Genomic DNA, 26,305 nt, shown 5'->3' with positions numbered 1-26,305 from the left:
CAGGCTCGAAGGGCCGAATGGCCTACTCCTGCACCTATTTTCTATGTATCTATGTTTCTATATTTTTTCATCATGATTAAAACCGGCCTCGACTAAAAATAGGTGGCCATTTTAAAAATCGATCATTTTTTAGTCGCAGGTTTAGTTTTCTTCATGGTCGAGGAAGGTTTCCAACATATGTGTGGGAGGTGGTAAGAGGTTGCAGGTCACCTCGACCTTGATTTCTTTTTGGGTGGCAGGCAAGGTCACCTGAGGTTGCTGTTTAGGTCTCCTAAGAGGCTTAACACTATCCTACACACACTAGGGACAACTTACAATTTTATCAAGCCAATTAGCCTACAAACCTGTACGCCTTTGGAGTGTGGGAGGAAACCGGCGATCCCGGAGAAAACCCACGCAGGTCACGGGGAGAACGTACAAACTCCGTACTAAATGAGGTAGATGGTAGCTTAGGACCATGATCTAATCATTGATAGGGCAGGTTTAGAGGGTTATGGCCAAGTGCAGGCAAGTGGGACACGTTGGTTGGCGTGGACAAGTGCATATGGGGCATGTTGGTTGGCGTGGGCAAGTTGGGCCTAAGGCCTAAGGCTGTATGACTCTGTGACTCTAAGCTGCCTGAGCCGCTGAGTTACTCCAGCATCTTGTGTTGCTTGACAACAGCTGGGGAGAAACTGCCCCGGAATCTGGATGAAAGCCGTAAATTTCAATGCTGCATAAATCCATCCGAGGAACTTTAAGAGTTGTCAAAACATTAGAAAGGCCTGAGTTTCGTTGCGGCTGAGGGTGAGATATGTTAGCGCATTACCCAGGTTTGAATCCCATCGCCTTCAGCTTCCAAAATGTATCAGGTGTTAGGATGAAAATGTTAACTATATGGAGTGGCAAGGCATTGCATCGCTTGGATTTATACAGAAGGAAGGAAGGAACTTGGATGGCTTTACATTGCCAGCATGTTCAAAGTGCTAAATAGGCAAAGCAGAACTTCCAAAATAGAGTTCCACAAATGCTACCAAAAAATGATTATCCCGTGCAAAACACAAAGTGCTGGAGTAACTCAGCGGCTCAGGCAGCATAGAGTCACAGAGTTAAACAGCGTGGAAACTGGGCCCTACCTGCCCACGCCGACCAACATGTCCCATCTACACTAGTCCCACCACCTGCCGGCGTTTGGCCCATATCCCTCTAAACCTGTCCTATCCATGTACCCGGGCAAAAGGTCCTTAAATGTTATGCTAGTACCTGCCTCAACTACCTCCTCCAACAGCTCGTTCCATTCACCCACCACCCTTTATGTAAAAAGGTTCCCCCCTCAGGTCCCTATTAAATGCGGGAGGAAACCGAAGCACCCAGAGAAAACCCACGTGGTCATGGGGAGAACGTGCAAACTCCGTACAGACAGCCCACGTGGGGGGGGATCAAACCTGGGTCTCTGGCGCTACAAGGCAGTGTCGTTTCACCATCTTGTTGAATGTATGTGTCATTTATACGTTATGTCTTGTGTGTGGCTGAGTCGACATGCCTGTTCACAAGCTCGCATGTTATAGGAGTAGAATTAGGCCATTCGGCCCATCAATACTACTCTGCCATTCAATCATGGCTGATCTCTGCCTCCTAATCCCATTCTCCCACATTTCCCCCACAACCCTTGACACACTGCTACTTGCAAGAAAGGTTTTCATTGAAGCAGCACCTCACTGTACTCGTACATATGACAATACATTCTTCATGACTTGACTTGAATTTTCAAAGCGCCAGATATAACTGCAGGCTATTTCTTTCTTTTGCAGCACAATTTTAAAATAGTTATGGATAAAGATCGGGCGGGCCCACGGGATAAAATGCTGAATTGGGGCTTGGCCAAATTTGATGGTATTAGACAGGGACTTACTAAAGTTGGAGTAGGTTGTTTGCAGGGCAAAGGGACATCTGGAAAGTGGGATGCTTTTAAATGTGTCAGGACAAGAGTCCAGGCATGCAAGAGTCCTGTCATAAGGTCATGTGATAGGAGCAGAATTAGGCCATTCGGCCCATCTAGTCTACTCCGCCATTCAATCGTGGCTGATCTACCTCTCCCATTCTCCTGCCCGCTCCCCATTACCCCTGACACCCATATTAATCACAAATCTCTCTCTCTCTGCCTTAAAATACCCATTGATTCGGCCTCCATCCACAGCCTTCTGTGGCAAAGAATTCCACAGATTCACCACCCTCTTGACAAAATAAATTCCTCCTCATCTCCTTTCTAAAGGAACGTCCTATAATTCTGCCTCAGGAGGCAGGTTCTCTGAATGCTTTCAAGAGGGAGCTAGTTAGGGCTCTTAAAAATAGCGGAGTCAGGGGATATGGGGAGAAGGCAGGAACGGGGTACTGATTGGGGATGATCAGTCATGATCACATTGAATGGCGGTGCTGGCTCGAAGGGCCGAATGGCCCACTCCTGCAGCTATTGTCTATTGTGTAATTCCGAGGCTATGACCTCTGGTCCTAGACTCTCCCACTAGCGGAAATATCCTCTCCACATCCACTCTATTACTATTCGGTAAGTTTCAATGAGGTTTTCCCCTCATCCTTCTAAACTCCAGCCAGCTGTCAGATGCTCCTCAAATGTTAACCCACTCGTTCCTGGGGTCATTGTTGTAAACCTCTGCTGGACCCTCACCAGAGCTAGCACATCCTTCCTCAGATATGGGGCCCAACATTGCTCACAGTGCTAGCGTAAGGTGTGGAGTCGGGAAGCCTGGATGACCTGGCTGCCAGAGGTTGCAGGTAAGACCTTCCACTACCTGCAACCTCCGGCAACCACCTTCAACTAGCATCGCAACCGGCTTTGACTAAAAAATTAACGATTTTTAAAACGGCAACCTAGTTTTAGCCGCGGCCGGTTTTGAATTATTTGAAATAATCGCCGGAACATAGGAGAAGCGGAAACCACTTTCGACCATTAGGGAGACTGACAAAAACCTCCGGGAACCGCACGGAAACCTTGGGTGAGGTGCAAAGTCTCCAGAGGTTTTCGTTCAGGTTTCCTAAGTGGGACAGGGGCATTAGTCTGAAGAAGGGTCTCGACCCACGATGTCACCTATTCCTTCTCTCCACAGATGCTGCCTGACCCGCTGAGTTACTCCAGCACTTTTTGTGTTTGGTGCAGCATCTGCGGATCCTTCCTACACAAGGAGCCAGGGCTGGTTGCTCTCCGAGCTGCTGTGTTGTAACACTCAAGCGTCGGGGTTCCCAGGGATTTATGTGCAAGCTCTGGGTGGGGCTCCAGTGCGGTAAGTGATAGGACATCTACTGTGGAGCCTTCTGTGAGAAACAATTGTCATGTTGCGGTGCTGAGATCCCAGTTTGTTTGGGCAAAGGTTGCAAAGTCATGGGAAACACTGGCTTGTTCTTTCTCGAGCTGGGCCTGCTTCAGCGAAAAATGTGAGTCAACATCTCAACTTTTATGGAAACAGCTGCTGCTGAAACAGAATGATTTACTGCAGCAGCCTCTCAGGCTAACGCAGCTCCCAGCGTCTCCATTTCAGTCTTCCCCGCACCGGCAGCAGTGCCCACAAACGACCGACAGGAGCGCAACGTATACATTGACCAGTACAGCACAAGAACAGGCCCTTCGGCCCACTGTCCCCATGCTGAAAATGATGCCCAACTTTAATTCATCTCCTCTGCCTACACGCGATCCATGTCCAAATCCCTGCATATCTATAGTATGTGCCTGTCCAAAATGCCTCCGACACCACCCCCAGACACCCACCACTCTCTGTGGAGGAAACCTGCCCCGCACATCTCAGTGGGCGGCACGGAGGCGCAGCGGTAGAGTTGCTGCCTTACAGCGCCAGAGACCCGGGTTCGATTCTGACAACGGATGCTGCCTGCATGGAGTTTGTCCGTTCTCACCGTGACCTGCGTGGGTTTTCTCCGGGTGGTGCGGCTTTCTCCCACACTCCAAAGACGTGCAGGTTTGCAGGCTAATTGGCTTGTTAGAAATTGTACATTATCCCTAGTGTGTGTTGGATCGTGTTAGTGTAAGGGGGATTGATAGTTGGTGTGGACTTGGTGGGCCAAAGGGCCTGTTTCCACGCTGTATCTCTAAACTAAACTAAAGAAGGGTCTTGACCCGAAACACCCATTCCTTCTCTCCAGAGATGCTGCCTGTCCCGCTGAGTTACTCCTGCTTTTTGTGTCTATAAAACTAAATATTCCCTTTAAACATTGCCCATCTCAACTTAAAGCTATGCACTCTAGTCTTTAACATTTCCATCCTGGGAAAAAGGCTTTGATCATCTGCTCAAATCCAGGCTGCTTGCACGTGAACCACATCCCTCCATTCCCTGCATGTCCATGTGCCCATCCTAAAGCCTCTTCTAGGCCAGTATCGTATCAGCCTCCACCACCACCCCTGACAGCACATTCCAGACATCAACCACCCTCTGTGTAAAAAACATGCCCCGCATGTCTCCTTCAAAATTTGCCCCTCTCACCTGCCCTTTAGCCTTTGACATTTCCACCCTTGCAAAAAGGTTTAGACTGCCCTATGTACAGCATGGAAACAGGCCCTTCCACCATGCCGATCATCGAGCTCCCGTTCACACTAGTTTTCTGTGTTATCCCACTGTCTCATCCACTCTTACCACACTGGGAGCAATTTGTAAAGGGCTAAGTAACCTACAAACCCACGTGCCTTTGGGATGTTGGAGGAAACCGGAGCACCCGGAGGAAACCCACACGGTCACAGGGAGAACGTGCAAACTCCACGCACAGACAGACAGCACCCGAGGTCAGGACCCAAGATCGAGCCAGGGTCTCTGGTCCTATGAGGCTACAACTCCACCAGCTGTGATATTGTGCTGCACTTATCATTTTGTCAATCGGCTTAGAGGGATATGGGCCAAAAGCAGGCAGGTGGGACTAGTATACATGGGACATGTTGGCCAGCATGGGCAGGTTGGGCTGAAGGGCCTGTTTCCTTGCTGTAATGCTCTATAACTCTAAGATCATCTTTTTCTTCTCAACTCTGGCGAATACAGGCATTGTCTACTCAATCTCCCCTCTGTGGTGAATATTCATTGCTCTCTCTTGGTCAAGAATGCTATTTTTTTTAGATAAGGGGTCCCAAAGCGATACACATTTCCCCAGAGGTGGTCTCACCAAGGCCCTCCAGTTTGACACCACCCCCTGCTCACGGTTCAGTGGCCAGTCTTGGCGGACAAACGCCGACCAGAGATGAAGAGACACTGCGGGTCAGGACCATGGTGGTGATAATGACCACAGCAGCTGTGGGTAGAACAACCTGGTTAAAGGTTGTTCCACCGGCCCCACACTGCGCCCAGCACTCATCGGTTGCAGGTCTGCACAGTCGCAATAAATGCAATAAATTACCACAATTACAAATGATGCAAAATATATTCTGGCTTCAGGTGATCTCATGAGGCTTCAACCTCTGTTACCTCCACACACAACCCAACCGCCACAAAACCCAACACACACACATATTCAGACACACACATACGCAAGCACGCACACATGCATGCACACACACATATACAGACACACACACGCAAACGCACACATGCACGTCACACACACACATATACAGACACACACATGCACGCACACACACGCACACACGCATATACGCACACATATGGACACATACGCACACGCACACACACATATGCACACATATGGACACATGCACACACACGCGCACACACGCGCACACACATACACACACACACACGCGCACACACACTCACATACACACACACACGCATACACACACACACATATACACACATACATATACACAGACACCAACACGTGCACGTGTACACACACACATGCACACAAGTACATACGCACATGAACACTCTCACACATACACACACACATACATACACACACGTACATATACACTCTCACACATACACACATGTACATACACACACGTGTATATACATACACACTTACATAGGTACAAACATCACACAGCCACATACATATACATAAACATACGCACACACACACACACACTCACTCACACACAATTACTGAGGTTGCTAATGAATCTTCTCCTAGACTGGAGATGAAGGCAAGGCATAGATAACAAAGCAAGACAAAGAGTCTCTGACCTGGATCTGTTGCTGAAGGAGGTTGATCTTGTGTTGTTGTTGTAACAGCTGTTGTTGTTGCCTTGCTATCTGCGGGAGAGAGAATGGAATGAGGATGCTTTAGTATCAAGGGAAAGTGAATACATCACTGTGCAACAATATTCCATTATACTTTCCCTTATTTATCCCAGTCCCACCTCTATTTGCTTCCTAGTAGACACAAGGAAGTACAGAAGCTGAAATCTTGAGCAAACCACAAAGTGCTTTAGCCTGTTGGACAAACAAGGAAGCGCAGACACTGGTTTACAGAAAAAGACACAAAGTGCTGGAGTAACTCGGCGGGTCAGGCAGCATCTCTGGAGAACATGGATAGATGACGATTCAGGTTGGGACCCTTCTTCAGACTGAGGCGTAGGAAACAATGATGACGACAATGATACTAATTGTCACATGTACCAAGGTACAAGTGTAACTCTTTGTTCTTGCAAACAATCTGGTAAAATCATGCAGCAGACTTCACCTCGGCAGTACACAACGAGTCATAGAATCGTAGAGTGATTCAGCATGGAAACAGGCCCTTCAGCCCAACAGGCCGATGCTGGCCAGCATGCCCCCTCTACACTAGTCCCACCTGCCTGTGTTTGGCCTATCCATGTACCTGTCTAAATGTTTCTTAAATGTTGCAATAGTACTTGCCTCAACTAAAGGGCCTGTCCCACTTGGGCATCCATTTGGGCGTGCATTTGCGCACCACGCAGATGGCGCGCGAAGAATTTGTACTTACCTCCTCCGGCAGCTCATTCCATACAACCACCGCCCTTTGTGTGAAAAAGTTACCCCTCAGGTTCCGATAAAAACTTTCCCCCCTCGCCTTAAACCTATGTCCCCTGGTTCTGGATTCCCCTACTCTGGGCAAGGGATTCTTGTGCGTCTACCCGATCTATTCCCCTCATAGTTTTGTACACCTCTATGAGATCATATAAGCTCTATAGGAGTGGGCACGTTTCTGGCGCCGACGATGTTTCAAAAGTTCTTAGTAGAGTCATATCTTCTCGCAGCGGCCATCCGAGGCTGCCACCGCCATTTCCGGTATCTGAGCCCATGTCAACGAACTATGTGCCCTCTGCAGGCCAAAGCGGTCACCTTATCGGGACATAGTTTAATGCACCACAGATCAATGTTGAATTGATTGAATGCATTGGAAGGTACAGCATGGAAACAGGGACTTTATAAGAACTGGACCATGGACTTTGAAAATGGTGGCAAAACCCTGGTGCTTCCTGCACGTGGACTCAGTAGACTATTTCTGTAGGTACACAAAAATGCTGGAGAAACTCAGCGGGTGCAGCAGCATCTATGGAGCGAAGGAAATAGGCAACGTTTCGGCCCGAAACGTTGCCTATTTCCTTCGCTCCATAGATGCTGCTGCACCCGCTGAGTTTCTCCAGCATTTTTGTGTACCTTCGATTTTCCAGCATCTGCAGTTCCTTCTTAAAGACTATTTCTGTATACTTGCTAAGTGAGCAATGGGGGTGTGGCAATACTCTACTGGACAGTTTGTACGAAAAAGACTTTCACTGGGCCAGCACTTCGCACATGTAACAGTAAAAGCACCAATGAACCATCGATCACCAGTCTGAAGAAGGGTTTCGGCCCGAAACGTCGCCTATTTCCTTCGCTCCATAGATGCTGCTGCACCCGCTGAGTTTCCCCAGCAATTTTGTGTACCATCACCCATTCACACTAGTTTGGTCATCAGATTACCGCCTCCGTATTCCACACACTAGGGGCAATTTACAGAGGGCTAATTAAACTACAAACCCGCACGTCTTTGGGATGTGGGAGGGAACGGGAGCGCCCGGAAGGAAACCCCGCGCGGTCGCGTGCGCAACGTGCAAACTCCACACACGGACAGCGCTCGAGGTCAGGATCGAACCCGAGTTTCTGGCGCTGTGAGGCAGCAGCTCGCAGGCATCATGTTGTAAGGCATCACACAAATTAAACTGGAAATACAACTTAATTAGACTAACAATCGGCTAACCATGCTACACTGGAAGATTAGTTGCAGTACACAGTTGTGACTTGCTGGCAGATTGCAATTCAGAAGTTGATTGCTAGTTCATCAGGAACAAAAGCTGCCAAGCCGACCAAAAGATACAAAGTGAAGTGACACAATACTAATTAAATGAAGTGATTTTTATTGTCTACCACCACTGTTGTTACACTCATCGCAATTTTTTGCTTTGTTGCAGATTACAACTGATTATTTCAAGGTAAATCTGTCTTTTAATTACAGCACAATTAAAACAGCAAACAGGCAAATGAACGAGCTCGTAAATTGTGCTCTTACTAATAACAAACCTTTGACATATGCATATGTACGATGAATGGCGATGTGTGATAGGAAGCCAATTCCTTATTATTAGGGTAAATAATTTATTATCTATCAGGACAAAAGACTATTCACGCTGTAGACTTTGACCGCTTTTTTAACCAAGTCACCTGCGGCATGTCTTTTATCGCGATGAAGGCGAATTGTTTTCCTGCAGCAGAATGAAGATAAATCCGCCCTTCATTTTTATCTTATTATTCACAGGCGACTGTGGGGCGGCGCGGTGGCGAGGCGGTAGAGCTCCTGCCTTACAGCGTCAGAGACCCGGCTTCGATTCTGACTGCGGGTGCTGTCTGTGCAGAGTTCGTACGTTCTCCCCTGTGACCGTGTGGGTCTGGAGCACCACGCGGTCATGGGGTGAACGTACAAACTCCGTACGGACAGCACCCTTGGGTCAGGATCGAACTCGGATAACAAGTTCATATGTAATAGGAGCAGAATTTAGACCATTCGGCCCATCAAGTCAATTATGGTCGATCTATCTTTCTCTCTCAATCCCATCTCCTGCCTTTTCCCCATAACCCTTGACACTCTTACTAACCAAGAATATATCTGTCTCCGCATTAAAAATATCCATTGACTTGGCCTCCACAGCCTTCTGTGGCAAAGAATTCCCCAGATTCACCACTCTCTGACTGAAGAAATTCCTCTTCATCTCCTTTCTAAAGGTACGTCCTTTTATTCTGAGGCTGTGGCCTCTGGTCCTGGACTCTCCCACTAGTGGAAACATCCTCTCCATATCCACTCTATCCAGGTCTTTCACGATTCGGTAAGTTTCTTTGACGTTTTTCCCCTCATCCTTCTAAACTCCAGCGAGTCTGTGGCACTATGAGGCAGTCGCTCTACTGCTGTGCCACTGTGACACCGAATAATTGTGTCTTTATCTTTTACCAAAGTGTCACTTTCTTAAACTACCCTTGTAGCCTTGACAGCAACAATAGACTGGCACGGTGGTGCATCGGTAGAGTTGCTGCCCAGACTATGGGTGCTGTCTATGGGAGTTTGTACGTTCTCCCCATGACCTGCGTGCTGTTTTTCTCCAAGATCTTTGGTTTACTTCCACACTCCAAATACGTACAGATTTGCAGGTTAATTGGCTTGGTGTAAATGTAAATTGTCCCTAGTGTGTGTAGTATAGTGTTAGTGTGTGGCGATCGCTGGTCGGTGCAGACTCGGTGGGCCAAAGGGACTGTTTCCGTGCTGTATCTCTAAAGGGCCTGTCCCACTTGGCCGTCATTTGCGCCTTATTTACGCGTCATATGTAAAATAGGTCGACGCACCGTGATGCGCATCGTCACGCGCAAATCATGCGTCAGCACAGCCGTCTGGTGCGCGTGACATCATTAGAATACCTTGCGGCGCGCGGCAGGACGTTGACGCACGGTGACGTAACCATGCGTCACCACGTGATACACGTGAGACGTCAGGATGCCAGCATACGACGCCAATGCGTCAGCATGCGCACCCAATGCGTCAGCGTGCGTACGTGATACGTCGCGCAGGTGGCGCGCGAGGATTTTGTTCCTGTACTAAACCCTGGAGCGCCGCGCGATACGGCACGCCACAGTATACGATTCCACACCACACACGTCACGACGCGTCAACCTAATTTACATATCACGCGTAAATAAGGCGCAAATGACGGCCAAGTGGGACAGGCCCTCAAGGTAGACTAAACTAAACTAAACATGAGAAAGCAGAAAGCAATGGTATTGTCTATATGGAAGGTAGACACAAAATGCTGGAGTAACTCAGCAGGATAGGCATCATCTCTGGGGAGAAGGAATGGGTGACGTTTCGGGTCGAGACCCTTCTTCACACATTCCTTCTCTCCAGAGATGCTGCCTGTCCCGCTGTGTTACTCGAGCATTTTGTGTCTACCTTCGATTTAAACCAGCATCTGCACTTCTTTCCCACACGGTGTTGCCTATATCTTTGATTTAATTAAAGACATATTTAGACAGACTGGGATGCTTAAGGAAAGGCCGATTTATTAAATTTGGTTTATCACACCAAACGAGATGTGCGCTCAGAACCATTGAGAAACTGCTCGCTCTGTCTAGGCAGTACTTTGCTCCTGGATAGCCTTCAGCACAAATTGAGGTGAAAGCTACCTGAATGCACAGTATTCCACATCAGGCGTCCAAGTGAATCGCCCTGAAGGCAAAGAATGTCGGATTTAATCAACAGCCCGTGAGGTGTTAAGGTAGGCCAATTGACTTTCACAGTCCTGATGGTTTTTATGCCATTACAGTTAACACCAAGATGTGAGCAGTTCCTTCCAACTCACTCATTACCATTGTTGCACTTGTTGCATCGATGTAGGCAGTACAGATAGTACACACAGCACTCAGTAAAAAGAAAGGCTCACTCCGCTCATAGTCATACAGCATGGAAACAGGCCCTTTGGCCCAACTTGCCCACGCCGACCAACATGGCCCATCCACGCTGAATCCCACCTGCCCGCGTTTGGCCCATGATCCTGACTATGGGTGCTGTCTGTATGGAGTTTGTACATTCTCCCCATGATCTGAGTGGATTTTTCCCAGGTGCTCTGCTTTCTTCCCACACTCCAAAGGTGTACAGGTCAGTAGACTAATTGGCTTTGGTAAAAATTGCGAATTGTCCCTAGTGTGGAGGATAGTGCCAGTGTATGTGTGATCGCTGGTCAGCACGGACACGGTGGGCCGAAGGGCCTGTTTCCACGGTGGATCATTAAACTAATCTAAGCAGGTCGGAGCAATGGATACAAAATGTGTAGGAAGGAACTGCAGAAGCTGGTTTACACCGAAGATGGACACAAAATGCTGGAGTAACTCAACGGGACAGGCGGCATCTCTGGAGAGAAGGAATGGGTGATGTTTCCGATCGAGACCCTTCTTCAGACCTTCTTCAGGAGTCTGAAGGAGGGTCTCGACCCGAAACGTCACCCATTCCTTTTCTCCAGAGATGCTGCATGTCCCGCTGAGTTACCGCAGCATTTTGTGTCTACAAGCAACCCAAAATGGTCCTTTGAGAGTCAACTTGTATACACCGCCTAACATGTCCCATCTACCCCAGTCCCACCTGCCCGCGTTTGGCCCATATCCCTCTAAACCTGTCCTATCCATGAGATCCATGAGCCATCCACCCATTTGTGAAAGTATGGATGGTGTGAAAAGTTTGCCACCGGACGGCCACTGATAAATGTGGCCCATCGCTGGTGAAGGTTAGATGGACACAAAGTGCTGGAGTAACTCAGCCGGGACAGGCGGCATCTCTGGAGAGAAGGAATGGGTGACGTTTCGGGTTCAGACTTTCCCCGGCTCTGGGTGGTCTGGTTCACGCCCCGCTCTGAGTTACACTTACTTGTTCCTGCTGCTGCTTGGCCAGCTCCATCTGCTGCCGCTGCTTCTCGATCTGCGAGGCCGCGAGCTTCTTCTGCTCGTCGTGCGCCGCCAGCAGCTGCTCCCGCAGGCTGGTCAGCTGGTTGATCATCGCCATCAGCTGCCGCTCCTTCTCCGCCAGGCTCTCGGGGGTCCCTGCCGCCAGCGGGGAGAGGGAGGGGTGGACGGGGAGAGGGTGGGAGAAGGAAGGTGGGGCGGTGGAGTGATGAACAGAACGAGAGAGAGCGAGAGAGAGAGAGAGAGAGAGAGAGGAATGATTAGATAGAAACATAGAATGAATGAACGAATGAATAAGTTAATCGGCCATGTATGTTCACATACAAGGAATTTGCCTTGGTGCTCCACTCGCAAGTGACCACATGGCGTACAGTGACAAATAAAACATTAAACATTAATAATAAAACATTATCGATTAAACATGTGAATTAAATAAAATAGCAGTGCAAAAGGAGGCTACAGATTTTTGGTTATTGAGTAGAGCTACTTCTCGTGGATAAAAACTGTTTTTATGTCTGGCTATGGCAGCTTTGACAGTACGGAGTCGCCTTCCAGAAGGAAGTGGTTCAAAGAGTTTGTGAAACATAGGAAATTAGGTGCAGGGGTAGACCATTCGGCCCCTTCGAGCCAGCACCGCCATTCAATATGATCATCTAAAATCAGTAGTCCGTTCCTGCTTCATCTCCATATCCCTTGATTCCTTTAGCCCTAAGAGCTACAATAAATCTAACTCTCTCTCTTGAAGACACAAAATGCTGGAGTAACTCAACTGCGTCTCTGGATAAAAGGAGTAGGCGACGTTCATAAGACGTCTTGGAGCAGAATCAGGCCATTCGGCCCATCGAGTCTACTCTGCTGATCTATCTTTCTCTCTCAACCCCGTTCTCCTGCCTTCTTCAGCACCACGAGCATATCTGCCCCACCACCACCCCTGGCATCAGGGAAAAAAGGTGCTGACTGTCCAACCTATCTCTGCCTCTCGTGATTTTATACACGGAACCTCTGACATTCCAGTGAAAATAATCCAAGTCTGTCCAACCTCTCCCTGTAGCTAATGCTCTCGAATCCAGGCAGCGTTCTGGTAAACTTCCTCTGCACCCTCTCCAAAGCCTCCACATCCTTCCTGTAAAGGGGCGACCAGAACTGCATGCAATACTCCAAATATTGCCCAACCAAAGTCCTATTAAGCATCATCATGGCTTCCTGACCCTTATAATCAATGCCCCGACCTATGAGAGCAAGCATTCCACATGTCATTTTTACCACTCTGTCTACTACCTGTGTTGCCGCTTTATGGACCACAAGATCCCTGTGTACATCAATGCTGTTAAGAGTCTTGCCGTCACACGCCTGTAATCACCCAAAGAGTCGTACCTTTTTCTGGTCGCCGCTGGATTTTCAACATGTTGAAAATTTTCGGCCACCTGCTGCGACTATGACGGGTGCCGGCAGTCGCCGAAAAAATTTGCAGCCTGATCCGTTGAGTTACTCCAGCATTTTGTGTCTTCAAGAGAGTTAGATTTACTGTAGCTCTTAGGGCTAAAGGACAGGCCCTTTACATTTGACCTCCCAAAGTGCCACACCTCACACTTGCTCGGATTAAACTCCATCTGCCATTACTCCACCCATTTCTGCAGCTGATCTATATCCCGCTGTAAACGTTGACAGCCTTCCTCACAGTCTGTGACCCCAGCAATCTTGGTGTCAACTGCAAAGTTACTAACCAACCTGTTTACGCTTACATCCAAGTCATTTCCATGTTACCACAAACACCAGAGGTCCCAGCACAGACCCCTGCGGGACTCCACTAGTCACCGACCTCCAGCTTGAATATTGCTCTTCTACCACAGCAAGATAGTCTTCTATCAGCAAGCCAGTTCTGAATCCATACAACCCAAGTCACTCTTTCTCCTGTGCATCTTAATCTTCTGGATCAGCCTGCCATGGGTACGTTATCAAAGGCTTCACTAAAATCTATGTATACTATATCCACCAAATATCCTATAGCGGAGCAAGATAGACCACTCCTTCTAAATGAAGTGGGCTGACATGTAGTATGCAACGGAGCGGAACGTGGGCCTTTTTTCATCCATTTCCGTAACCGGATCCGACCCGACCCGCAGTGTAATCAACATTGCGGGGGAACAGTTTATGTTAATAAATTATAATTCTGAATGAGGAGAAGATTTTTTCCAACTAACTTTTATTTTTACGAGGATGTTTCCGTAACCGGCTTCCGTCTCCGCACTAGTATCTTCGCTCCGCTATGGGATCTTTGGTGCGGAGGCGGAAGCCGGTTACGGAAATGGGGCCAAAACGTACCCACGAATCTGCCCATGACCGTACTACGTCTTTTTCGTCGAGTGATCTATCTTGCTCGCTATAGGATCTTTGATATCCACCGTCTGATAGCCCCGGCCACTCCCTCTTCTCCCCTCTCCCATCGGGCGAAATGTATAGAAGTGTGAAAACGCACACCTCCAGATTCAGGGACAGTTACTTCCCAGCTGTTATCAGGCAACTGGACCATCCAACCCTAACTAGAGAGCGGTGCTGAGCTACCATCTACCTCATTGGTGACCCTCGGACTCTCTTTGATCGGACTTTACTGGCTTTACCTTGCACTAACTGTTATTTCCGTACCATATACTTATACACTGGGAATGGCTCGACTGTAATCATGTATTGTCTTACCGCTGACTGGTCAGCACGCAACAAAAGCTTTTCACTGTACCTCATAACAAACTATACTAATCTAAACTAATTTTAGTGGCTTCCTCGTGAATCTTTTCTGCATCCTAGGCAACTTAATTGCATGCAAAGCTTGGCTGTGGTTTGGTTAAAAAAAACAGTTGTACAGGCAGAGAAGAGGGCTTTCTGGTACAGCTTGTGTGATCAGCTATTGCCAAGGTAAATGTCACACTGCTGGGAAATCAGACGATCTTATTGAGGTGGCAATGCTTCCAACGCAAGTGTCTTTGACTCCGGCAAGCTCCCCGCATCCCAGAATATATTCGGAATGAACTAGTTCCATGGCTCGGAGTGGATTGGGAAGCCGCAGCTTGCTTTTGATTGAAGTGAGACAAAAAGACTTGAGGGAAAAAGAGGCGAGGAGCGCTGAAATGGGATTGGAACACAACTAATTGGAAGAACTTGCAATTATTGTAAGTCAGTGGATATTATCATGGCAGAGACAGACAAATTGTATATTAGAAATGGTAGTTGTGGAGAGGATGCTTCTACTAGTGGGAGAAACTAGGACCAGAGGTCATAGCCTCAGAATTAAAGGACGTTCCTTTGGGAAGGAGATGACTCATTTCTTTAGTCAGGGACTGGTGAATCTGAGGAAATCATTGCCATCGAAGGCTGAGGAGGCCGCCAATTGATCAAGAAATTCTTATTTAGAACAGGTGTCAGGGGTTATGGGGAGAAGGCAGGAGAATGGGCTTTGGAGGCAGAGATGAGCCACGATTGAATGGCGGAGCAGACTCGATGGGCTGAATGGCCTGATTCTACTCCTATAACTTGTGAACTTGTGAATTCTATAGTTGATTACCAGCTTGAGTCCGGTTTGGTCTCATGATGCTTGCTGCCCTCCCAGAGAAGAAAATGTACTAAACCTTACTCCCTTTATCCTGTATCTGTACACTGAGGAAGGTTCGATTGTAATTGTGTTTTGTCGTTTCGCTGACTGGATAGCACGCAACAAAAGCTTTTCACTGTACCTCGGTACACGTGACAGTCATAAACTAAACTAAATTAAGCTAAACTATTTGAACAGAGTGGGGAGAAAGCAATCCATGAGATCTTGCACAAATAGGTTAGTGGAATTTGCTTTAGTTTATTAATGTCACGTGTATTGAAGTACAGTAAATATCATTTTTATTGCGTGGTATCCAGTCAGCGGAAAGACTATACATGATTACAATCACGCCACCCACAGTGTACAGATACAGGACAAAGGGTAATAATGTTTAGTGCAAGATAAAGTCCAGTGAAGTCCGATTAAAGATAGACCAAGGGTCTCCAATGAGGTAGATGGAAGGTCAGAACCAAAGATCCTATAGCAAGCAAGATAGACCACTCGACGAAAAAGATGTAATACGATCATGGGCAGATTCATGGGTAGTTTTCAGCCCCATTTCCGTAACCGGCTTCCGTCTCCGCACCAAAGATCCCGTAGCGGAGCAAAGATACTAGTGCGGAGACGGAAGCCGGTTACGGAAACATCCTCGTAAAAATAAAAGTTATTTGGTAAAAATCATCTCCTCATTTTCAGAATTATAATTTATTAACACAAACTGTTTCCCCGCAACGTTGATTACACTGCGGGTCGGGTCGGGTCGGGTCGGGTTACTGAAATGGATGAAAAAAGGCCCACGTTCCGCACCGTTGTGTACTACACGTCAGCCCATTGCATTTAGCAGGTGTGGTCTATCTTGCTCCGCTATAGGCTCTTTGGCCAGAACAGCTCTCTAGTTGGTAATGGGATGGTTCAGTTGCCTGATAACAGCTGGGAAGAAACTGTCCCTGAATCTGGAGTCAGCCCCTGAGTCGTGGCCTGAATGTATATTTGCTTAACTACTCAATGTTGATCGATGTGATGAAGAGCTCCTCACTTATAAAACAAGTTACATTAAATGCAGACATAGTCTTTGATTATGGAGTCAAAAGTCGAGTCATGCAATTTGGTCGTTGGAATAAAGGCATAGATTATTTTCCAAATGGTGAGAAAATTCAGATATTGGAGGTGCAAAGGGACTTGGGAGTGCTGGTGCAGGATCTCTAAAATGTTCATTTGCAAGTCGAATCGATAGTAAGGAAGGCGAATGCAATGCTAGCATCTATTTTGAGAAAGCTTGAATACAAACACAGGGATGTAATGCTGGCTTTATAAGGCACTGGTTAGACCGCATTTGCAGTATTGTGAGCAGTTTTGGGCCCCATATCGGAGGAAGGATGTGCTGGCGTTGGAGAGGGTCCAGAGGAGGTTTACGAGAATGATCCCAGGAATGATTGGATTAACATATGACAGCGTTTGTCGGCACTGGGCCTGTACTCGCTGGAGTTTAGAACGATGATGGGGGGGACCTCCTTGAAACTTACCGAATGGTGAAAGGCCTGGATAGAGTGGATGTGGGGAGGATGTTTCCATTAGTGGGAGAGTCTAGGACCAGAGGGCACAGCCTCAGAATAAAAGGACGTACTTTTATGTAATTCCACAGATACAGACGCACAATTATGTAATTCCACAGATACAGTCACAAGTGTACACAGACACATAAAAACACACATGTACACTGACACGAGTATACACAAACTCATAAAAACACACATTCACACGGACACAGACGCACACGCACTCACACAAGTATACACTAACACGTACAGACACACGCAGAAACAGACACAAATATACATACACATTGCCACATACACACACATAAACCCACACACACATATATAGAAACACACAGATATAGCCACACACAGACACACACGCTCAAATATACACAAACACATATAGACACACACACACACACACATACATAAACACATGTACAGACACACACACAAATGTGCATAAACACATGTAGACACAACGCACACACACACACACACACACACACACACACACACACACACACAGAGTCCCATTTACAAGCCACTAATTCCAGACGATAATGGTGTGTTTGTGATCCCTCTACATGTGAGTTTACATTCCTGCTTGCCTTCAGCTTGTGTATGAAAGGATCTGGTCTCCATTCTCGCGGCTGGCCCAGCTTCACCAGGCTCCAGGCTAGCCTCTCGGACAGGGCAGATGACCTCACAAGAAGGTGCGAGTGAGATTCATTTGCCCCCGGAGGGCAACTCTCCCCAACAATGGACAATAATCGCAACTGTCACGGCAGGCAGTTAGTCTGCGGGGGGAATGAACCAGTGGCTGTTTTTTAACAGCTCACTGTGCAGCCTGGCCCTTTAGATGTGTGTCTGAAGGGGACGGCAAAAACAGAAAAGACCTTCTGTTAAAATGTCAAGAGGAGAAAAGAAGCCTCTCCTTTCATGGCAGAGCGGCAGGAATGTCGATTGTCTTCCCTCAGCGGTCCATGGAAGTTCGCCCAGTGTTTTGTGCTCTCCCCGCACAAGAGCGATCGGTAATGATCTTCAGGAGGAGATTATAAAGACGCACGAGATTTGCAGCAGCACTCCTTGTAGCTCTAAGGCACAGATGAACCACGAAATAAACAAGCTCCGTCAAAAAAAACTGTTCTTAATAGCTAACTGGGGAACCTTTGACCAAAATGGTTGGCGAATGCCATGTTGTTGAATGGTTTGTAAACGGCAATAACTCACATTCTTAAGTATCTGTTCCATATTTAAAACAAAAGGCTCAAAACTACCACTAGTCCATTGGATTGCATTTGATAGACATTGAAAATGGTGCGTGAAGCCTTTTGAACTGTGGATCGCAGTCAATGGGTGTTTAAGTTTAATTGACAATGCTGGTATATTTAAGGAGCTGTTGTCTAGACTGGGTTATCCTCATTTCTTTTTGTTCCACTGACATTATGTGGAGGTCAGACGTGGCAGAATCAACAGGACCTACAATCTCAAAGCTGTGCATTATTAAACATATTTATAAAACAGTAACTCTCTTCTTTGCGAGTCTATTACTGGAATTGCCACTGTGTGCTCTTTAATGAAGAAGCAGAGACCAAACCAGGTTCCGGAGAAAATCCCTGACTTATCGTCAGAACTACTGAGCCAGATCCTTGCCCAAATATGACATGAGATGGCTTTGTGATGTTGCAAAAACAAATTATGAGGCCTGACGAAAATATCTTGCCATTCAAAGTTATTTTCAGTGGGCTGCATCCTGTTCGGTTTACAGTCAAGTTACTTTCTTTAAACACACACAGACCACACAGATGCACACACACACAATCTCAGACAAAGGCAAACATACACGGACAAGCACACACACACACACACACACACACACACACACACACACACACACACACACACACACACACACACACACACACACACACACACACAAACATAGATACACACACACATAAATTCACACACACATGCACACAGACACACACACAATCTCAGATACACGCAAACATACACGGACACGCACACACACACACACACACACACACACACACAAACATAGATACACACACACAAATTCACACAGACACAAACACACACACACATACACACACTCAAAAGAGATACACACAAACAAACTCACACACAAACTCAGATACACAGAGGGACACACAAACAGACACACACACAAACATGGACACACGCACGTACACACATGCAGGCACACACACACTCACACAAAAGCCACACACAAATAAACAAACACACACACAAACACAGGCACGGAGAAGTAAACACGCACACACACACGCACGCACACACAAAAAACAGACCCACACACGCACACAGACTCACACGCACAAACACAGACACAAACAAGCAAACACACGCACGCACACACACAGAGACTCACGCACAAACACAGACACACACACACACAACACAACACACACACACACACAACACACACAGAGACTCACGCACAAACACAGACACACACACACACAACACAACAAATAATGACAAGAGGCATGTTCAGGTCGGCCACAAGCACAAATACAGAAGCTGGGAGAGGGAGCAAGGACAAATTGAATTGATCATTTACCCAACCTTTAATCTCCCCGATGTGTCCCGATCCCATGGCGAGAAGCTTGTCCTTCCAGTCCTTCGATAACAGCTTCTCGATGCTCGGAGTTTCTGGTGGGGGCAAACGCGGAGAGAGATTTTTTTTTAAAGAGAGGTTTAATCTGCCACAAAAGCCCATGCAAAGTTCAGCTGCACAATAAAGCATCACTTCCCATCTCACTGACTCCGGTCCATGTGTCTAATCGTAAAAATAAAAAACCAGATAAGAATTATTTAATCATCTGCTCTTTTTTGAAAATCATTAGCCTGACCACAAACAATGAAACTGTTGTCATGTGCTACGATTGTCTAGGTTGCTGGAGAGCGACCATCTCGGCAGTTCACTGGCCGGCCTTTGCAGGTTTCCCCTCTGGATATAATAGCACGGACATAAAGGAGGATATTTTGAGTTTGTTCCAGCGGATCAAAAGAGTTGAGATGTGAAGTTGATGCCAAGAGGGGAACAGTCACTTGATGAGGGATATTGCAGTAAGTCCTAAAAGCGGCCTTAATGAGCGAGGCCCTCCACACTGGGCTAAAGTCGGGGTGTCTACCATTGATCGGTGAGCCGTTCGTTCTTCTCCCAGCTTCAAATCCTGCAGTGACTTCTACTCTCGCTAACTTCCGATGGTGCTTTAGAGGGAAGAGCAGGCTCGGCTTTTTTTTATTTACACTACTCGGGCCTGCCTGCTAAAGGATTGGAGGTGCAGCTGTGAGTTGCTGAAGTGAGGGAGGCAGTCGGGAGAAGCTGTTAGCAGCTGTCCCGCGCAAAACCCTGCCATCATCCCAACAGGTGCTTTGACACTCGCGAACAATGGGCCAAAGCAATGGCCCGTGTTCTGACATTGAAACTGAACAACAAATGGCCCGGGCGGTTCGGTATCACAACTTGCTGTTATACAGTCATATAGAGTCGTAGAGTGATACAGTGTGGAAACAGGCCCTTCGGCCCGACTTGCCCACACCAGCCAACAATGTCCCAGCTACAATAGTCCCACCTGCCTGCGCTTGGTCCATATCCCTCTTAACTTGACCTATCCATGTACCTGTTTAACTGTTTCTTAAACATTGGGATAGTCCCAGCCTCAACGACCTCCTCTGGCAGCTCGTTCCATACACCCACCACCCTTTGTGTGAAAAATATTATTCACTAACAGGTTCGATTATTCCCAGAGACATGCCGGGGATTTCCAACTGAAAAAGGTCTTGACTCGAAACGTCACCCATTCCTTCTCTCCAGAGATGCGGCCTGTCCCGCTGAGTTCCTCCAGCTTTTTGTGTCTATCTTTGATTTCTACCATGTTTCTTTGTTTAAAGCTTCCAGCCATTAGCAGCGTCGTTTCAGAAACAAAGCAAGAAACAGAGTCCTTCCAAAACGCCTGCGTCAGCAAACCCCTCTCAGTGCCCGATTGAGGGATGTTAAGCAAGCAATCAGAGGGCGGTGGAGGCCGGTTCTCTGGATACTTTCAAGAGAGAGCTAGATAGGGCTCTTAAACATAGCGGAGTCAGGGGATATGGGGAGAAGGCAGGAACGGGGATGATCAGCCATGATCACATTGAATGGGGGTGCTGGCTCGAAGGGCCAAATGGCCTACTCCTGCACCTATTGTCTATTGTCTATTGTCTAATATTCTCCGTTCAATCAAGATTAAGCCATTTTACTTTATGCTGGAGGTTAATATTTCTGATCTTTTAACTTCTTCAATAATCAGAGAATTTGGGAGCTACTCGAAACGTCACCTTCTCCAGAGATGCTGCCTGAGCCGCTGAGTTACTCCAGCACTTTGAGTCTTTTTTTTGTAAACCAGCAGCTGCAGTTCCTTGTTTCTCCAATATTTATAGTTTGGAGATACAGCTCGGAAGCGGGCCCTTCGGCCCATCGAGTCCATGCCAACCAATGATCCCCGCTCACTAACACTATCCTACACACACTAGGGGCAATATACATTAATACCAAGCCAATTAACCCACAAACTCGTACGTCTTTGGAATGTGGGAGGAAACCCAAGATCTCGGAGAAAACCCACGCAGGTCACGGGGAGAACGTACAAACTCCGTAGTCAGGATAGAACCGGGATCTCCGGCGCTGTAAGGCAGCAACTCTACCGCTGGGCCACCATGCTGCCCTTTCTCGGATTATTGAAGAAGTTAAAAGATCAGAAAAATTAAATTCCAGCATAAAGATTTTAAAATAGCTTGATCTCGATACATTAGTTATTCACAGATTAAAGACCGGTCAACCAGTGCCACCCTGCCTTCAATGAAACACCATTACAATGGTTCAATGGCATTTTATTGTCACATGTCCCTAGGTAAAGTGTAATTCCTTTTTGCATGCAGCTCAGTTTAAATCTCCCAACACATAAGCACAATCAATACTTAAGCACAAGAGTGTAAAGGGCCTGTCCCACTTAGGCTATTTTAGGCTGCCGGCGACTGTCATGGTCGTAGCAGGTCACCGACAAACCGGCTACTGGACCCCCCCACGAAATAAAACTTGAAATAGAATCTTTACTTTAACAACAACAAAAAACGAAGTCAGCACCAGCGGCAACCTACGTTAACCTGGCGACAACCTACGATAGAACCTATGTCAGGAGAAGTCACGCTACGCTCATTGCCGTCAAACCCACTGTCGCCGACTGTCTCCGAACATTTTTCAACATGTTGAAAATCCAGCGGCGACTAGAAAGACGCTACGACTCTTTGGGCGACTGAGGGGACTACTCACGACCGTACAGGCGGCCATGTGGCGACAGCCTAGTCGCCTGTTGTCGCCTAAAAAAATCGCCTAAGTGGGACAGGCCCTTAAGAATATTGGATTGCACTGAAGCAGTTCGCAAGAGTCGCCACATTCCCAGCGCCATCTTGTACCCTTCCAGTTTCAAAGTTCTTGTAAAATACATACGATAATCAAAGGGTCCATCCACACACATTCAAGCCAGGTTGATTTATTTAAAAAAACAAGTCATTTTGTGTTGGAAGTTTGGCCGGTGTTGAGTAGGAGGCTTGAAACTCCCTGCAACAGAGGCTGGGTTTGTTAAGGCATCACTAGTGCTTGCAGGGACGAATGGTAAAGTGTGCCACACCAAGTGGTTTACGCTTTCAGCTGGGGAGACGTGTGCACGATAGATAGTAAGAGTTTAAAAAGATGTTGCAATCCCTATCCCATTCAAAGACAACACCGAGTTAAATGGAGAATCGAGGAACTGCAGAGTGCTGGAGTGACTCAGCGGGTCAGGCAGCATCCCTGGAGAACACGGCAGGGCAACACAGTGGCACAGGGGTAGAGTTGCTACCTCAGAGAGCCAGAGACCCAGGTTTGATCCGGACTGCGGGTGCTGTCTGTACGGAGTTTGCATGTTCATCCTGTGACCGCATAGGTTTTCTCCGGGTGCTCCGACTTCCTCCCACATCCCAAAGACGTGCAGGTTTGCAGGTTGATTTGATTCTGTAAATTGTCCCTGGTGTATCGGAGAGAACTAGTATACGGGTGGTCATCGTTGGGCGCGGACACAATGGGCTGAAGGGCCTGTTTCTACGCTGTATCTCTAAACTGAACAAAACTAAACATGGATAGGTGATGTTTTAGGATTAGGACCCTTCTTCAGTTTGCCCCAAAACGTCACCTATCCATGTTCTCCTGAGATGCTGCCTGACCTACTGAGGTACTACAGCACTGTTTTTTACTTTAGACTTAACTTTAGACTTCAGAGAGACTTTAGAGCATGGAAACAGGCCCTGTGGCCCACCGAGTCCACGTCGACCAGCGTTCACCCTGTACACGAGCACTATCCTACACACGAGGGACAATTTACAATTTACTGAAGCCAATTTAATCTGCAAACCTGCACGTCTTTGGAGTGTGGGAGGAAACCGGAGCACCCGGAGAAAACCCACGCGGTCACGGGGAGAACGTACAAACTCTGTACAGACAGGATTGAACCTGGGACACTGGTGCTGTCAGGCAGCAGTTCTACCGCTGTGCCACCGTGCCGCACTAAACTAAACAAACTCTGCACAGACAGCACCCGTGGTTAGGATCGAACCCGGGTCTTTGGCGCTGTGAGGCAGCAACTCTACCGCTGCCCCACAGGGTTGAATATTTCCCATGGAGGTGTTGGGGCTGGTGGACAATTTAACGGCGAGCTTCCCGCCCCGTCCACACCAGGTATCAAAAGTCGCCTCCGACCCTTTTACCCCTTCACCACCCCTCCCCTCTCCCCTCTCCCTCCCACCCGCGTCTATTATCTCATACTTGTGGAGCTAGCAGCCGGCATTTAAGAGATCAGAATAAGTCAGCCCTGGCTAACAAAAGAGCCACTGTCCTGCAGCCAGCCTCAGACATGGTGTAAAGGAGCCCACAGGAAAAAGGCAGGCTCCAATTCTTGCCCGAACACAGTCGGCACATTCACTCCACTTGGCAAAGCCACCTCGCTGCTCCTGGCCTAGGCTGTGAACAGGGCTCGGGATTGAATAACCAATTATACAACCGCTGGCTGGATTTATCCAAGGGTTTTGCAAATTGTAATAATAGTACTGTATTCCCAAAGCGTTTTATCCCGCTCCAGACATGGTGTCATATCCCATCACGCTTAATTTACATTTTACAACATAATATACGTTGAATATCTCACAGCGACCCTAATACAATCACTTATTTCTGTTGAACGAGCCTGAGTAACAGTGTGGTTCAGTCCTGGGCCCATTTAAGACCACATTAATTCAATATTATATTTCCTGTCCCGGTCCCTTGTTAGTTTAAACTGTAACCCGTGTTAACTGAAAGAAATACATCACCAGCTTTGCTTCGTACACTTTATCATCAGCATCTCAGTTTATTTTGCACAGGGGTTGGTGGGTGCCTGGAACAGGCGGACAGGGGGGGAAGCTGGGGTTTAAGAGGCTTTTAGATAGGAACAGGGACATGCAGGGAGTGGAGGGATATGGATTATATTTAGGCAGAGGAGATTAGTTTATTCTGGCCTCGTGGACATTGGCGGCTGAAGGGCCTGTACCCGTGCTGTGCTTTCCTGAGAAGGAGAAACAAGCAGATGCTGGCTTACAAGAAAGGACGCCAAGTGCTGGAGTAACTCAGCGGGTCAGGCGTTTGTCCATTTTCCAAGAGAATATGGATAGTTGACATTTTGGGTTGGGACTCTTCTTCAGACTGATCTCAGGGAGGAAATTTCTTATATTTAGTTTGGGGCAAACTTTCTGCGTATTGGTGGACTTTTCTAAACTATGATATTGTAACGAGAATGGTGCATATCTGGAAGGCTTTGTTTTTTAGCTTAGAGATACAGCACGGACACGCGCCCTTCGGCCCACCGAGTCCACACCAACCAACGATCCCCACATACTAACACACTATCCTACACACACTAGGGCCAATTTTACATTTTTACCAAAGCAAATATCTGGCAAACATGTACGTCTTTGGAGTGTGGGAGGAAACCGAAGATCTCGGTGAAAACCCACGCCGGTCACGGGGAGAACGTACAAATGAACATACTCCGTAATAATAATAATAATGGACGGGATTTATATAGCGCCTTTCTAATACTCAAGGCGCTTTACATCGCATTATTCATTCACTCCTCAGTCACACTCGGTGGTGGTAAGCTACTTCTGTAGCCACAGCTGCCCTGGGGCAGACTGACGGAAGCGTGGCTGCCAATCTGCGCCTACGGCCCCTCCGACCACCACCAATCACTCACACACATTCACACACAGGCAAAGGTGGGTGAAGTGTCTTGCCCAAGGACACAACGACAGTATGCACTCCAAGCGGGATTCGAACCGGCTACCTTCCGGTTGCCAGCCGAACACTTAGCCCATTGTGCCATCTGTCGTCCCGTCGTACAGACAAGCACCCGCGGTCAGGATCTGAGCCCTGGTCTCTGGCGCTGTAAGGCAGCAGCCCTACCGCTACGCCACCGTGTCGCCCTATGTTTTAGAACATACAACATATCCTATGTTTTAAGGAACATATAAACAAGGTGTTGGCAGAGGAGGTGGTGGAGGTAGATACAATGACAAAGTTTGCAGGGGTCTTGGATAGGTGCATCTTGATCAGCTCAGACATTGTGGGCTGAAGGGCCTGTTCCTGTGTTGTACTTTTGTATGTTCAATTATTCAAGTGAACAACATTCAACACATATAAATGAAATGAATTTAGGTGAAATGGGCAGATAAGTTTAACTTTAGTTTAAAAATACAGGATGGAAACAGGCCCTTCAGCCCACCGAGCCCGTGCCAAACAATGACCACCTTTATTAGTCTACGGACAACTCCATCGCAGGTGACAGACTACTGACCGACATCCACTATAAACCCACTGACTCCCATGGCTATCTGGACTTCACTTCTTCCCACCCTGCTTCCTGTAAGGACTCCATCCCCTACTCCCAATTCCTCCGTCTACGCTGCATCTGCTCCCAGGATGAGGTGTTCCACACCAGGGCATTGCAAATGTCCTCATTCTTCAGGGAACGGAGGTTCCCCTCTTCGACTATAAATGAGGCTCTCACCAGGGTCTCGCCTATACCCCATAACTCTGCTCTCACTCCCCATCCCCCCACTCGTAACAAGGGCAGAGTCCCCCCTGTCCTCACCTTCAACAAATAATCCTCTGACATTTTTGCCACCTCCAAAGGGATCCC

The 26,305-nt window shown here is 47.5% G+C and overlaps 1 protein-coding gene across 7 annotated transcripts in view; it reads right to left on the bottom strand.

Moving 5' to 3' along the window:
* The window catches only part of sox5 (SRY-box transcription factor 5), a 382,969-nt gene that overhangs the window by 132,576 nt on the left and 224,088 nt on the right, over positions 1 to 26,305 (bottom strand). For 6 of the 7 annotated variants that reach the window (XM_033039457.1, XM_033039455.1, XM_033039456.1 and 3 more), the window contains 3 exons: positions 19,626 to 19,712; positions 11,854 to 12,026; positions 6,135 to 6,203 (listed from right to left, as the gene is read on the bottom strand). In XM_033039457.1, coding sequence (XP_032895348.1) covers positions 6,135 to 6,203; positions 11,854 to 12,026; positions 19,626 to 19,712 — 329 coding nt within the window. Of the gene's footprint in view, positions 1 to 6,134; positions 6,204 to 11,853; positions 12,027 to 19,625; positions 19,713 to 20,194; positions 20,308 to 26,305 lie in introns of those variants that run through there. The other variant, XM_033039460.1, reaches the window with a different exon arrangement.

The sequence above is a fragment of the Amblyraja radiata genome, chromosome 21 (genome assembly GCF_010909765.2).
Source record: "Amblyraja radiata isolate CabotCenter1 chromosome 21, sAmbRad1.1.pri, whole genome shotgun sequence".
Lineage (NCBI taxonomy): Eukaryota > Metazoa > Chordata > Chondrichthyes > Rajiformes > Rajidae > Amblyraja > Amblyraja radiata.
The sequence above is the reverse complement of the archived record's forward strand: the minus strand, read 5'-3'. Positions and strand labels throughout refer to the sequence as shown.